Raw genomic sequence first — 15,650 nt, forward strand, 5'->3', positions numbered from 1 at the left:
ATCCTCCGGGGATGGTGCCCGGTACCAATCCTGGTGATTACTTGGGGGTTGATATAATTTTTGAAAAGGCTGAGGTAACAAAAGAACAATATAAATACGTGCACGGGAAGCCTCTCGTCAAACCTGATCATCCTCCTCTAACAACAAAGATGCACAAATTGCATGAGTGGTACATGAAAACCTGCAGGGAGGTTGGGAAAGACACTATGTATGTGGCAGTGAAACCAGAGCACGAATTCATTGGATTTGTGGACTTCCCGTGATGCCTATTGAATTTGTGGAGTTATTTCAGTTATACAATCAACTGGCCCTCGACAAACAACTCATGACTTTCTACTATCTGTAAGTATTACTTCTATAATTAAGTCTCTAGCTCACCTCGTTCATTGCACGTATATATAATTATCCTCACTATATTATGCAGATTGAAGATCGTCGAATGCAAAAAAGCAGGAATCTTCGACGTTGGGTTCATTAGCCCAGATGCCGTAAATGAATGGATGGTACGACACTCAACCAAAGAGACCGAGGAGAACTTGCTAAAGTCGTTAATTATACATCAAAACAAAAAATATGTTTCCTTACAACTTCAAGTGAGTGTTGATGTCTTCGGTGTATACTCGATTTCGCTTACTCGAGGTTAAGTAATGTAATTGATGAGTTATATATGCGTGCGTAGTTTCCACTTTATTCTGCTATCCATTAAGCTTGACGGGGCACTAGTAACTATCTTAGACTCGAGACGTAAAGATCCCGAGGGTTATGCGGACATGATTGCAATGCTCAAGAAGTAAATTCAGTCAATACCAGGACCATATTGGCATGCAACTTTCGTTAATTTCCTGATATCAAGTAATCATTTTCTTTGTGTGGCAGGATTTGGAAGAAGTTCAATAAAAAGGTTCCCGGTCTAAACAAAGAGTTGCGATTTACGACCATAGAGTAAGTAGTATTAGCTAGTTCCGCGCATCTCTAATTGATTCAAATTTGCATCAATATATACCATGCTTGCTTATCAGTTTGATTGAACTCTATTCTCGTAAAGTGCTTGTAGCACGAAGAAGGGATTGTTTTATGTGCATACTGCGTATCCGAGTTCATCCGCCACTCGACCTCTAGGCGGGGCTTCTCTGACAAACAATTTCAAGTACGTAAATAATATTCACAATTTTATTTAATATATTGCCATCAATTATGTTGAGTTTTGTTCATATATATGCATGTATTGACCCCCTTCTTTAAATTAGATCTGACAGATGCGGGGTGAACTCCTACCATATGATCGCATACGAGCAATTCAAGAGCAATTGACGGGATTCTTTCTTGACCACGTCATACCTAAAGACGGAAAATATCATGCGGCTTTGTGATTGGATCTTTGGTAGATGATGTTAGAGATTGTAAAAGATGTTATATTGTATATATGTAGTAGCGTCGGATAGATATACGAAAACTTGTTGTTCGACCAAGCACGGAGAAAGAGATGTCACTTCTCTATATATATGTTCAACATGACGATCTTGTGTAATTAATGATTTCCTTCATTTTCTTATTAGCTAGCATCAAGTTCTCTCTATATGTAACAGTAGCTAGCTCGACCAAGCACGGAGAAAGAGAGGAGACTTCTCTCTATTAGCTAGCTAACACAATATGAAACCCCTAAATTAACCCTTCAAAAAAAAACCAACCCCCCCCCCTTCAAGAAAAACTTCAGCTCCTGCCAGATGCTGACGCGTGGATGCCCTTTGGTCCCGGTCGGTGCAGCCAATCGGGACTAAAGGTCCTCCTGCCTTGGCTCCCCGCAGCGAGCACGTGGAGACTCTTCTGCCCCGGTTGGTAAGCGAACCGGGACTAAAGGTTTTGGGCTTTAGTCCCGACCCTTTAGTCCCGATTCCGGAACCGTGACTAATGGGCCTCTCGAATCGGGATAAATGGTCATTTTCTACTAGTGGCTGTTCGTGGATCTGCAAAACAATGGGATCCGGAGACTTCGTGGGAGGTGATGACATGTTGTGTGATCATGCACGACATGATCGTTGAGGATGATGATGATAATGCCACCGCGGCTCTCAAAATTTGAAAAATGGGGGATCCTATCCAACTTCTGAAAACAGAATCACACCAAGTTTGAAGAGTTTATTAAAATGCATCAATAAATTCGGCATAGATCAACTCACGAGCAGCTAAAAGACGATTTGATTGAGTATCAGTGGAGGGTGAGAGGGGACAACTATGTTAGGATGTATATTTGAACTTTTTAAAATTCAAACTAGTCTTACATGGGGCTATTTGAACCTATATACCCTTTGCATGCGGTCATTCGATTATGCGGACTTGAAAAAAATAAAGAAAACTCGTCCAACCATCCAACCACAAACTCGTCCGCCTCCACGATATAAACCGATATGTTAATATGTCATGTGCGTACGGCGGTCATTTGGTCTGGGTGCTGGTCTTGGAGACTTGCGTGCAACTTGACCAAAGAAGAGCTAGTAGGTAGAGTGCATGTTGCTGCCTACCCGTATACAAATTTCTGTGTTTGTTTTCTTCACGACGTGACCACGTAACCCGTTCCAACTGACGCACGACGAATCGCAGATACAATGTATCATGTGTGTGTGGGACTTACTATATAGCATGTGTACGCTAGTGGAGTGTTACATTCTGATGGATCAACGGAGACAAATGATCGGTGCCACAACACCTAGTAACTCCACATACGTGGCCTGAACGATGGGAAAACGAAGGGACAAGGAACGAACATGCGGGAGATCGAACCGGTTAGAGAATAGTGGTGCAGGCGAGGTGCAATGGATGTCCCGCCTCCAACCATGTCATCGTCAATATGATACTGCTACTCTATGTGACGGTACGTATGCAGTATTATGCTACTCCTAGAAAATTCCAGATAGCAGGCGATGCATGCAATGCAAGCATGTTATGCGATATGATGCCAATGTACTGTATTTGCCACTGGCTGCAAATGGATGTTAACTCAAGGTTAGGTGCAATGGACTCACGTGCGGCTTGATCTCCATTTGCAGTATCATAATTCTTGGTCGCGCACCATTTGCAGGACTGCTACTGCTGCTGCTGCTCGGTGGTGGTTACGCTCCGCTTCTTGGTCTCTTTCCGTTACTGTTTCCGTGTTCCATGCCCATTTGCTCTGCTCGCCTACTTTATGATGATAAAGAATGATATTTTGTAGAGCATATTTGCATCGATGCGGTAGGTATTAATTTGTTAAGATAGCAGTGCTAACTGATATGCAGATTGAAGCCAAATTATTAGAGTTAAAAGAAGTCCACAAATTAACAAAAATTGCTGGTACTCGCGGTGAAAGTCAAGAAGAAGACAGTACATCAGCTTGAGGCTGAGCACGTTACCGTCTCCGGGTGATCCTGGAGAATCCATCGTAGTAATATTAACTGGGTTGTAGCTAGCTGAGCTAGTAGCTCATTTCATTACGGTCAAGTGGAAGCAGCTGAGCGGGTGGTAGTACGCATCAACACTCCACTGATGGCCGATAATTCATTAAGCGGCCAGGTGGGGGCGAGACGAGTGCGAGGATGGATTATGATACTGCAAATGGTGGTCAAGGTTTAACCGCACGTGAGTCAATATGCAGGTCCATTGCACCTGACCTCCACGCTCACTCTCATTGTGTTCCGTTTGGAAAGATAAAAAGAACTCTCATCTTGTCTTCTTCGTTTATACTGCGGGGTCGCCCTTAATCAATTTGTAAGTGGCACTTAGAATATATTAACATCGTCTACGTAGCTGTTACTACCATGCATGCATCGTCTGCCAGTGGCATCTGGAAGTTGCCAAGCAAGCATGATACGTATGATTGTCGTCATTAGGCTGGCAATGCATGCATTGCACCTCGCCTGCAGCGCTATTCCTTAACCGGTTCCATTCCATCCCATCTCTCCTACCGTCCTCCTACGTACGTTCTTTCGTCTGTTCTTCGTTGATTTATACCACAGCGTCACGTGTTTGTTAATTTGCTAGCTAGCTAGGGTAGGAGTATATGTTTGTTTGTTTTTGTCAGTCACACCTTGTATTCCATTGATCGATTAGAACGCAGGGCACTCCGCTGACACACATGGTGCATTGTATCTGCAATTTGTCATGCGCGCGTCAACTAGAACTTGGCTGTCACGTCCAGAAAGAGAAGAACGAAATTCACATACGGTTAGGCAGCATGAAGTCCAGATTAAGTCAAGTTGCACGCAAGTCTTGAAGACCAGCACCCCAGACCAGACGACAGCACACGTGACATATTGACACGTGGGTTACTGATGTGTGGAGTGAAGTCCGAAATAAACCTTGAGGTTGTACAGACCGACACAGATGAACCTTTACTTTCAAATCCTTGAAGTTTGTACCCTGACTTTTTAGATCCCGATTTGTCCTGACCCTAGATACATTTGACACACCGGAAAAAGCACAATCCTCACTGGGAACTTGCTTTTCTCGCTGTTGTGCGGGTCACGCCATATTCTTCATCGCTCCCACACTAGTGGAAAACGGACATTTGGCCTGGACCCTTTACTCCCAGCCTTAATCTGGGCCGGGACTAAAGGCCCGGCCACGTCGCCCCAAAATCGCAATGCCGCCCACGAGGCTTTGGTCCCGGCCCGTAAGGAATCTTTAGTCTCGGTTAAAGGGCTAAGCGGTGTGCAGCCCGCATGTGCGCCACCTTTAGTCCCGGTTTGTGTCTCAAACCGGGACTAAAGTCCTCTGCCTATATATATTGGCCACAGCCCCCCTCTCCCCTCTTCCTTGCATTTTTCTTGGATGGAAGAGTGTGGGTGTGTGCTAGCTCTCCATTTTTCTTGGATGCACTAGAGGTGTTTGTTGAAATGTGTGTTAGAGCGATGCCGCTTCAGTTCACCGAACACAACTACGATATGAGATACCCGAGCCACGCTTAAACCTCCTCCTCTTTATTTCTACTTATTCTAAAAGGTTAGCAACTATATTTCCTCGTTTAGACCGTGCGGTGCTAATTTTTAGGATCGTGATTGTATTTGATATACTGTCGTATAACGCAGATGAGTCATCCATGGATGTACGGTGATCGACGCACAACCGCTTACAGAGAAGGCGTGCATTCTTTTCGAGATGCAGCCGATGCGAACAAGCATGGTGGTGGCTATATGTTTTGTCCATGTGTTGGATGTCGGAATGAGAAGGATTACACTTCCTCAAGAGTCATTCAGAGCCACCTGCTTCGGTCTGGTTTTATGTCGGGCTATAATGTTTGGACCAAGCACGGAGAAAGAGGGGTTATGATGGAAGACGACGATGAAGAAGAAGAGAACGATGATGACAATGGCTATCAGCGTAGATGCTTCTGAAAGGTGTCGGCGAGTTGATGAGCTGCAGCCTGCACGACGCATCGGCGGGAGTAGAGGCAGCGGGGGCGAGCCTGCTGCCATATGGTGAGCATGGAGGCCATAATGGCGATGGCAGCCGTGTGGATGACAGCCAAGGCAGCTGAGGAGCTAGGACGCCAACGACGAGAATCTATTTGCCATCAAGAGGACGAAGGCCACCATCAGGGATCACCGGACCAAGTTCAACATCTCCCTCGGCTCCGTTCATGCCGAGAAGGCGAGAAACTCATGCTGCACGCAGCCACCGTGGTGTGCGCACTCACGTTAGAGCACTTCGGTTGGCGCGTGGCACTGGAGGCCCGTGCTGACTCGCAACGCACGTACACGGTGGCGCTCTGGGCTGGGTCTTGAGCTACGTCAGGCCTCGTTTGGTTAAGGGGGATTGGGGAGGTTTTGAGAGGAAAATCCCCGGAAGGGCCAGAAACCCCACAGATCCTCGGGCGCCCATTTGGTAGGAGGGGTTTGCTTAGCCCAATCCCCTCCGTTCCCCTTCAATCCCTTCCTATCCATGTGTTTCAAAACCCTCATCGGAGGACTAGTGGAATCAAAACCCCGGGAATTTGAGAGGATTTGGTGGAACAAAGGGATTCACCCAATTCCCTGAAATCCCTCTCTCTCAAAACCTCCCCAATCTCCCTTAACCAAACAAGGTCTCAAGGACTCCATCTCGCAGCAGCGCCGCTATCCCGGTTCCTGACGCCGCACTGGCTTGAGCATGTCGCCATGGCCGCCTCCCGGTGCAGCTCAGCAAGCGTAGGCTGTGGGCATGCGCGGCACGGGTGACGACAACCACAGCCACCCGAGCTTCTTCTGTATTCACGGCGATGTCGACAAGCACCGACTGAGGACTGAAGTTCTGCCAGAAGACATGCACGTACAGGGATATCGATGGCTAGCTTGATGTATTCTTGAACTAGTCTATGACGTACATGGGTATGCCGTACATGGATGATCATTTCTTGATACACGCACGGAAGACGTCAGAAACGGATGTATATCAAGTTTGTAACAAGCCCTTGTGATGCATCATATTCTTCTTGTCTTTCTGACACGACAGCGGGAACACTTCATTGATGGACACCGTGGTCGTGCTCACCATGTTGTAAGTGACTACAAAAATCAATCCCGGCCGGGATTGTGCCTTTCCTGTTACAACAAAGAAGATTTTACTCATGCAAGGTTTAGACTGACCGAGATCTGTAAATACAGGGTATCAATTTCACGGATTTGAAGATGAGGATTTGTTCGTGTCGATCTTTACAACCTCGGGGTTTATTTTAGACTTCACTCCTGATGTGTGGAGGTAATTGCGCTTCTAATTTGGGAAACCTTCCACCCGGCGCGCCGGCCGAACCGTTCGGCCGGTCGCGCGCGGGCCGCTCGCCTCGCTGGCGAGGTGCATGCAACATTTTTTCGTCAGATTTGCTGCAATTATGTGTGAATTTAATACAAACGTTTTCCATTTTGGTACAATCTGTCTATTTAAAAAGCTACATCCACGTTTGGTTGCAACTCGATTTCGTTGAATTTTTGTTACAACCGGCGTTTGACTTTTGCTACAATCGTGTTAATTTTTGCTACAACCGACATCATTTTTTCCTGCAACCGTTCACTAAAAAAGTTGCATACACGTAGATTTTGCTACAATCGGCGTTTGACTTTTGCTACCACGTATCATCAGCTTCGTTTTTTTGCTACAATCACGTGGATATTTTTTTTGGTACAATTAAAAAAAAATTGCAACCATTGATGAAAATTGCTGCATCGTGCCGAAATTTTTTGCATCGAGGAAAAAATGTTGTATGGATGGATCTAATGGTGCGGACGTGCGGCGGTTGGCGGACTGTGCGGCCCATGCGCGGCCGGGCACGCCGGCCCAGAGCACTGGCCTTCTAATTTGAAAGATATGTACTAGGTACTCCCTTCGTTTGAAAATACTTGTCACAAAAATTAATAAAAATAGATATATTTAAAACTGAAATACGTTTAAATATATCCATTTATTCAATAAGTATTTCCGGACGGAGTGATACATGCGATAAAACGATGCGCATACATGTGTGATTTTTCTTCCCGATTATTTTCATGGAAACAACCTATTTTTTTCACTTCCCCTGGGGCTACATGTGTTTGTGACTTTGTGTGAATGTGTGGTGCGCGGCGTGGCTGGTGACTGTCGTCACAAGATGCATATGCGTGATGTGACGGGTCGGTCGCCTCTCGGATATTCCATTCTTTTACTCTATACCCTTTGTACATTCCTATATCCATTGAACTCTATCCCTGTTTCTTTTTCTATTTCTTAATCAGGTTTCGTGTCTCCAATTAGCGCACGAGCGTGATTGAATCTGGTCCGGAGTCCCTGAGGCATGCCGGGAGAATCACTAGTTCTTAGGTTGACGTATATGAAAGCATGGATGGATCAACCACCTAATGGCTAGCAGATAGTCACTTCCTCAATTTCTAAATATAAGACCTTTCAAAAATTACATTATGAATTATATATGAATGTATATAAATATATTTTTAAATGTAGATTCATTCATTTTATTTTGCATGTAATTTATAGTACTACAATCTTTAAAATGTCTTACATTTAAGAACGAAGGGAGTACTTAATTGCTACTAGAACTTACAGCTTTTAGATCGAATTTATATACATAAAAATGAGTGCATGTACATGTATATAGGTCTGTATTGTGTTAAAAAAGTTTTTACATCGAATTGTGCCTTCGGCAAGTTCAATTTGTTCAAGAGTGTGGCATGCTTATATTTGTACAAGTGTATTCAGATTATGCATGAGACGTAGCCGGAGTGCATAACGGGGCAGCATGCAGAGCACTTTGTCGCCACATGGATTTAGTTTGGACATCAACTACTGACGATCTACAAAATCGGCTCAAAATTTATTGCAACATTTTATTTTTCAAGCATACTCTATCATTTAGTGCTAGCCAGTCCGTAGTTTGTCCCCTGCCGATTAAGAGTTCGACAAGAACAAGCACAGTTGACAGTGTCGCAAAGCTAGATGCCTAAAATGCCCTCGCGAAGGAACCTTGGAACTTTCCTTATCCGTTTTCAGACATGACAACGGTCTTACTGCCTCATCTTGACTTTTCCCATTCCAGTAAGGACATCCACTTCGTGGATATATATTACTACAATATAAAAAGGACACAATATGTTCTCTCAAAGAAAAAAGCACACAATATGTTCTCTCAAAGAAAAAAGGACACAATGTGAGGTCACTCATGACCGATTTCCCTTTCGACTGAACAGTAGAAAACTGTTTTCTCCGTTTTTAAATATAAATCTCTTAGATTTTTTATTAAGAAAGTACATACGAACGTATATAGATATACATTAAAATATAGATTCATTCATTTTGTTTTGTACGTAGTTCTGTAATGATTTCTTTTTTAAGTCATATTTAGAAACAGAGAGAGTAGCACGTAGTTCAGACAGTCGATGTACGAGAGGACCGAAAAGCATTCGATCATACATACTGCAAGATTTGTGTACTTGTAGAAAGACACTATCTTAAGAGCGTTAAGTTTAAAACTTTGACATGCATATCCGTGTTTGACTCAGCAAGCATGCATGATGGAAGTGGGCAGCCAGGCCATATATGCTCTCGTTCTACCTAATCTTGCATCTGGCCGCATATCGTAGAACATGCAATTCGGGTTGACGCACCCAGACATTCGGTTATTCCAAACCTCGATGGATTAGGTAATCAGGTATTTTTATTTTTCTTTTGGAAACACTAAGGGCCTATTTGATTTGCAGGATTTTAAAAACGTAGGAATAGAAATAATAGAGGGTCGAAATGACATGTTCATTTAAACCTTATAGGATTAGCAAGCGGTGTTTGATGTCACGGAAAAAACAAAATAATTGTAAAAAAAGGTTGAAGTTGATGTTAAATTTTTTATGAAATGTAGTACAAAAGATTCCAAAAAAAATCCCATGGAATCCAATCCAATGAATTAAAGGACCAATGTAGGCAAAATTCCTAAGGATTTTAATCCTCCAAAAATCCTATAGAATTCCTTTGAATCAAAGGAGCCCTAAGAGACACCTCAAAGGACATTCTTCTCCTTTTCTATTTTTTGTGGACCGGGATACAACCATCCTCTTGACCATTCAACCATCAAATATTTTTAATACAAATTCACTCTTTATGATATTTTTGGAAGTTATACCTATTTTTCGCAGCATATATATATACGGGATGATCAATAGATGTGTTCAAATCGATGCAATATGGAGTCAAGTATTGAAGTGAAATCCTCGCAAAAAGAAGTATTGAAGTGAGATAAAAAAATTGGGCAATATAAATGGGTACAAAGAGTTGATGCACCTGGATTAAAATGCACTAGAATAATCCTTTTAAATCAAATATCACTCATATTAGATAAAAAGATTTTCCTACTTAAGTGTTATCTCATGAGCAATAAGATTTTCAATAATAATAATATTTGGCATTATCTCTCTTTTAGAGGGTACCGCCGATGGTCTATTGGTGATGATAAAATTGATATCCTTATATATATTTTTTGTAAAATAGTGTATGAGTTTTCATTTGTGACAATGACAACCCACTTTTGATACATTGTTCTAAGTTGTTTATTTAGGTTGTTTGACGAGGGAATGCCCACCAGAGAGACCCATGTAACATACGACCCACCTAAAGGCTGAGTCACATGAAAATTATAGACCATTGGACGACCTAGGAGGGGTCACCTTCCATTCAAGGTCAGGTCTCCATTCGGTCATATTTCCTCTAGTTGGGCAAGGGTCTCCAGTTGGTCGTAGGCAACCCAACGACCAGTCGACTAGGAAAGGCTTCACCCACGATCTCTACCAGGCATTAAACACAAGCGTTACCCAACGACATCATTTCCCGTTAACTATAGTCTTTACTTCTTAGTTATGGCTAGACATAGTTGGCAATTCATGGAACATTACTACAAGCATTGATATTAGTCTATGGTGGAACCCCTCTTGGTGCACTCTATATAAGTTGGATGTGGAGCACCGGGCTCGGGTTGAACATCATTGTAAGCCTTAAGTGCAAGAGCAATAGCACCACACATGAGTAGGTTATTACCTCTAGAGCCGGTGGCTTGAACATGTATAGTTCCTCTTATGTACTCTTGTCTACGTGTTTCGGTAGTCATTATGCTCCTCCACAGAAACCCCTATGGGTATTGTCCGTGAAATAACCATGACAATGTAAATGTATTGTTCTACCCGTCCTCACTGTATGCATTATTTCAATGCATAACAATGTTGAGACTAAACTATTTATGATTTATTATGAAACACTATACATATTCTCATTAATACAACCTTTAGCAAAACCTGAACTACATACTAGTGTGAAGAGTAGGACATCATGTCGCAATTACGTTGTTTTTAAAAGTTTACATTGAAAGATTTTGTTGCAGAATAGTTTATGTTTATGTCTACTTAGTATCTTGAAATATCCTTCTAAAGGGGGTTCTGCCATGTTAACAGATTAATAAATGCCATAGTAGATATTTTGTAGATTTCAATTGTCTAGCTTAGTTACACCTAAAGAATTTAAAACAGAAAACATCAATTCCAATACTTCACAAACTCAACGAGGTCGCTAGTCACCAAGGCCGATACAACTAAAAGAAATTTTAAAGTGTATCAGTTGGAAAGAGTGATTTGTCATATAACCCCATCTCCCGTGTCACTCACTAGTTGGTACTATATCCAAAAAGTTGAGCAAAGTAGAAATGTCATTTTCTTCAATATTCATGAGAACCAAGTCAATTTATAAGGAAACTATTCCTAGTAAGAGAGATGTGTCAAAACAAAACTACTCCCTACGTCACGGTTTAGAAGGCTTGCTTCGACATTCTCTAGAACCTAGGTGGTTATTGATTGGCTATGAAATGGGCTGAAAAATAGCATTCACACTACGAATGCATATAGAAGTAGTACAACGGAATACTAAACAGCTGCTAGAAGTAAATGCAATGCGCCCTAAACCTTGTCTATTATGAAAATGCACGTAAATTTAATCGTGCCTTTTAAACTGTGACGGAGGAAGTATCAACCATTTTAGAAGGAGGCATCTCCCTATCACTCTTTAAAACCTCGAGAACACAAACCTCAAGCAGCCCAGAAATAAGATTATGTCTAGCAGCTTTAATGTGCATGATGATAAAAACTTCTACAACAAGATTAAACAAGAAATATGAGGCTGGTCGTAATGGGAGTATCATAGGTAGTATCATGCAAGCCAATTAGGCAATTTTGATGAGGTGGCATAGAATTGAATGAAGAAAGTGAGAGTTGAGTATCATATCATGATACCGTATCATATTAAATGATGGACTACTATGTGACATGCATGCCAGTAAATGAACTATCTATGATACTAGCATATGATATGATGCACTATGGATGTAGTATCATACACTAGAATCATATGCATGATACTAGTATATGATACTCATCATTACAACCAGTCTGATAAAAGATCACATGCCACAACCCCTTAGGCATCCTTTAGTTTCCATATTTTTTATAGGGATTGTATAGGATAGAATTGCTCTAGCGAAAAATTCCTTTTGAGGCCTCCTTTGGTTAAAGGAATTTTGTAGTAATTCTAATGGATATGAATTTTGTGGGACTAATGCCTTTGAAGCACGTTGGTTTGTAGAAATGGTTTTCTATTCTTTTGCATGATAGGAACCAATACTTCACATTCCAAAGGAAAAAAAAACATTAGCCTAATCCCAACGAAAAAAATTATATCCTATGAATCAAATGACATTTATGTCCCTTTTAAAAAAATGGATACATGTCATCTCAATTCTTATGGGTTTTTCATTCCCATCCTATGATCCAAAGGCGGATTGGGGCCTTTGATTTGTAGGAATGAAGTATTATTTGTACACAGGTACCCTTCACATTTCAAATAAAAAATATTAGCTCACACCTAATGAAAAAGTTCATATCCTATGAACCAAATGGCATCTCCTTATCTATACGAATTAATATGCAGGACATCTTATTTCCTACGGTTTTTCCATTTCTATGATATTCCTACCCTATGAATCAAAGTAAGCCTTACTTTTAGAAAGTGATCATTTTAGTAGTCGTTAACTAGTGATCATTTTAGTAGTCGTTAACTGTAATACCAACGGAACGTCACTAGTTATTGTTTTTTATTATACTCACACGTGACTGCATGCCCGGACATTGATCGGTAACACGTTTGGATTTGACCTGGTAACGTGAACACCAAAACTATCAACAATTATATATGTTCAATCACATCCCCTTTTCATATCAGGAGAACAAATAACAGCCCACACCGGGGTCCATAGAAATACAAACTTGGCACCTATGTCATGCAAAAAAACATATGTTCACTACACTTAAAATGATGGGAGGGAACCGTCAGTTTTGACTGAATTCAAACCCGAATATTGAAGCTTAAAAACGTGCACAACCGACGATTCCCACAATCATTTCTCACTGCTAAGGAAGCTAATGATCGAAGCTAATCTACTGCAGCTGAACTCTGGAGCGAAGGAGACCCACAACAGGCATGAAAGAAAAACACAAGTAGTGATAGTGACCAATCCATCGTCTTCTAGCCATGGCCAACTTTCTGAGTGCGCAGACCGGAGAATCAGATGGAGTGATAACTCGAGCACCATGAATTGGAGGCAGACGTTGTCATGTCGTCGGAGGCGCCGAGCAGCTCCTCGAGGTATTCTGCGCCGAGGTCCTCAAGCTCCATCACGCCCTCCGGCCGGCCCGGCCGTGCGGGCATGGCCTTTCGTTTTGTCGCCGCCCGCCTATGCATGGAGTGCCGCCGCTTCAGCGCCAGCACGGGTGACAACCCGTCGGCGCGGCCGCACACGTCGTCCTCTGCGCCCTCGAGCGAGCGCCGGACCTGGTCGGCGGGGAAATTGAGCACGGCCGCGCCGCCCCGCATCGCGAAGGCGGCCTGGTCGTACGCGAGCGCCGCCGCCTCCGGGCTGTCGAACGTGCCCAGCCACACCCGGACGCCGTTCCGCGTCGAGTCCCGGATCTCCGCCGCAAACTTGCCCCACGGACGCTTCCGCACCCCGCGGAACGCGCGCCCACTGCCACCGACGGCCACCTTGGCCTCCTCCTCCTCTTCCCTGGCTTCTCGCTTCACGGCCGTTGCCGCCGTCGTGGCGGGGACGGGCGCTGTCGCGGTGTGCATGTCCTCCTGCTGGTGCTGGGAGAGCATGTCGAGCAGGAGCATCTCGTCGGCGTCGTTGGCGTCGAACGGGAGCAGAGGCGGCGGCGTGGCAGGGGCGCGGTGGTGCCATGGCGCAGTGTCGGCGGAGCCGGTGGAGGAGCCTGGCGAGTGGAGGAATGCTGCTGCTCTTTGGTGGTTCTGCGTGGTCATGGCGCGGCGGGCCAAGAAGCTGACGACGCCGGCGGTGAGCCGGGGCGACGTAGAAGAAGAGGAAGCCGTGCTGCTTGGACCAGACATATTGTCGAGTTGGAAGTTCTGGAAGTGCGACTCCATGGTTTTTATACTAGTACTGGTGGCGGCTAACTTGTTAGTTGAGAGTGAATGAAGCAGGGGAGGGCAGGGGTGGAATTATGGGAAAATGCTCTGTTTCCTGGTTTCTTTCCCTAATTGTTTCCGGGAAGGGATAGTTGTGACGGCGACATCTGCTCTTGTACTACGATGATATGATAATTTATGAGTACTCCCTTCACCGCACGGAGGGAGTGCTCTATTTGTATTTGTTTGACGATATTGATTTGAAGAACGTCAAGATTAAAACGCCAAGATTAAAATCATTTATGAATGTTAAAACACGAAAATGCTGGCACTATTGGTGATTTGTGAAAGAAGATAGTAGTAGTAGCATGAGTCGAGGGTGTTCGCATCCGTAAACATGGAAATTTCGTAGTAGTACTATCAATTGAGCCGACCTTTATTTCACTACGAACAAGTGGAAAATAGATCCTCGACCTCATCATCCATGCGAGCGGCACGGAGCCCCGCCATCGCCAAACAGGTGCAGTCGCCGAGCCGGTGCTCGTCCATCAGCTCCCGCAGATTAGCGGGAGGATGCACACGCAACAGTGCTCTGCGATGCGGTCCATGCCATCCTTGATGCCAAGTTTCATAGCGGTGGCACTATGAGGTACACCGAAGACGGTTTTTGGAAGAGATACGTGGAACGGGAGCGAGTGGCTTGGGGAGAGAATGAGGGGCCGCAGCAAATCACAATTTATGTATCAATCACCATTCAAGAAAACACATCATAAGCATTGATTGATTACCAAGGCCTTGAATAAGCATAATAGATGGAAGAGCGTTCAACATCATACCTATGACAATACGGAAGAGTGTTCAACATCATACCTATGACAATACAATAAAAAATTCAAGTTTGGACGTCCGGCGGAAGATGGATGTCCGGGATGGACCCCACACAGCCAGGCTTGGTCAAACCCCAATAGAACCAATGGCTATATAACCGAACAAGTTAGACGTCCTCTAATTTGTTGTTGCATGTGTTTACGTGGCTGCTATGGATATCTAGCAAGAACGTTTCTTACCTACGCAAAACCACAACAGTGATATGCAAGTTGCTATTTAACCTTCTACAAGGACCGCCTCTGTCGAATCTGATTCAACTAAAGTAGGAGAGACATACACCCGCCAGCCATCTTTATGCAATAAGTTGCATGTCAGTCGATGGAACCGGTCCCTCGTACGTGGACGAGTAAGGTTGGTCCGGGCCGCTTCATCCCACAACACCGTTGAATCAAGAAAAGACTAAGGAGGGAAGCAATCTGAATATCAACGCCCACAGACTCCTTTGTGTTCTACTCGAGATCTCATCTACGCATAGACCTAGCTCATGATGCCACTATTGGGAAACGTTGCATGAGAAACAAAAAAAATCCTACGCACATACAAGATCTACCCATGGTGATGACCATCTACGAGAGGACAGATCGGATCCACATACCCTTGTAGATCTCTAAGCGGGAAGCGTAAGAAACGTTGTTGATGTATTCGAACGTCTTCGCGATCCAAATCGCAATCCGTCCCACGAACTTTCCGATCGAGTACTGAACGGACGGCACCTCCGCCTTCAGCACACGTGCAACTTGATGACATCTCTGACTCCTTGATCCAACAAGCGAGGGCGGAGTGGTAGACCAGTTCCCCGGTAGCGTGACGGCGTGACA

General features: G+C 43.8%; 1 protein-coding gene across 1 annotated transcript; it reads right to left on the bottom strand.

Annotated features, from left to right (window-relative positions):
- Positions 1-12,855: 12,855 nt before the first annotated feature.
- LOC123430612 (ethylene-response factor C3-like) lies at positions 12,856-13,927 on the bottom strand. The gene has a single exon (XM_045114462.1). It carries the CDS (start codon positions 13,924-13,926, stop codon positions 13,087-13,089), a length of 840 nt encoding a protein of 279 aa, XP_044970397.1. The 5' UTR covers position 13,927; the 3' UTR covers positions 12,856-13,086.
- Positions 13,928-15,650: the final 1,723 nt, after the last annotated feature.

The sequence above is a fragment of the Hordeum vulgare genome, chromosome 2H, assembly GCF_904849725.1.
Source record: "Hordeum vulgare subsp. vulgare chromosome 2H, MorexV3_pseudomolecules_assembly, whole genome shotgun sequence".
In the NCBI taxonomy this organism is placed as follows: Eukaryota; Viridiplantae; Streptophyta; class Magnoliopsida; order Poales; family Poaceae; genus Hordeum; species Hordeum vulgare.

Bases quoted from the DNA above. Each gene is read 5' to 3' on its own strand.
- LOC123430612 (XM_045114462.1), bottom strand. From the start codon at position 13,926: ATGTCTGGTCCAAGCAGCACGGCTTCCTCTTCTTCTACGTCGCCCCGG.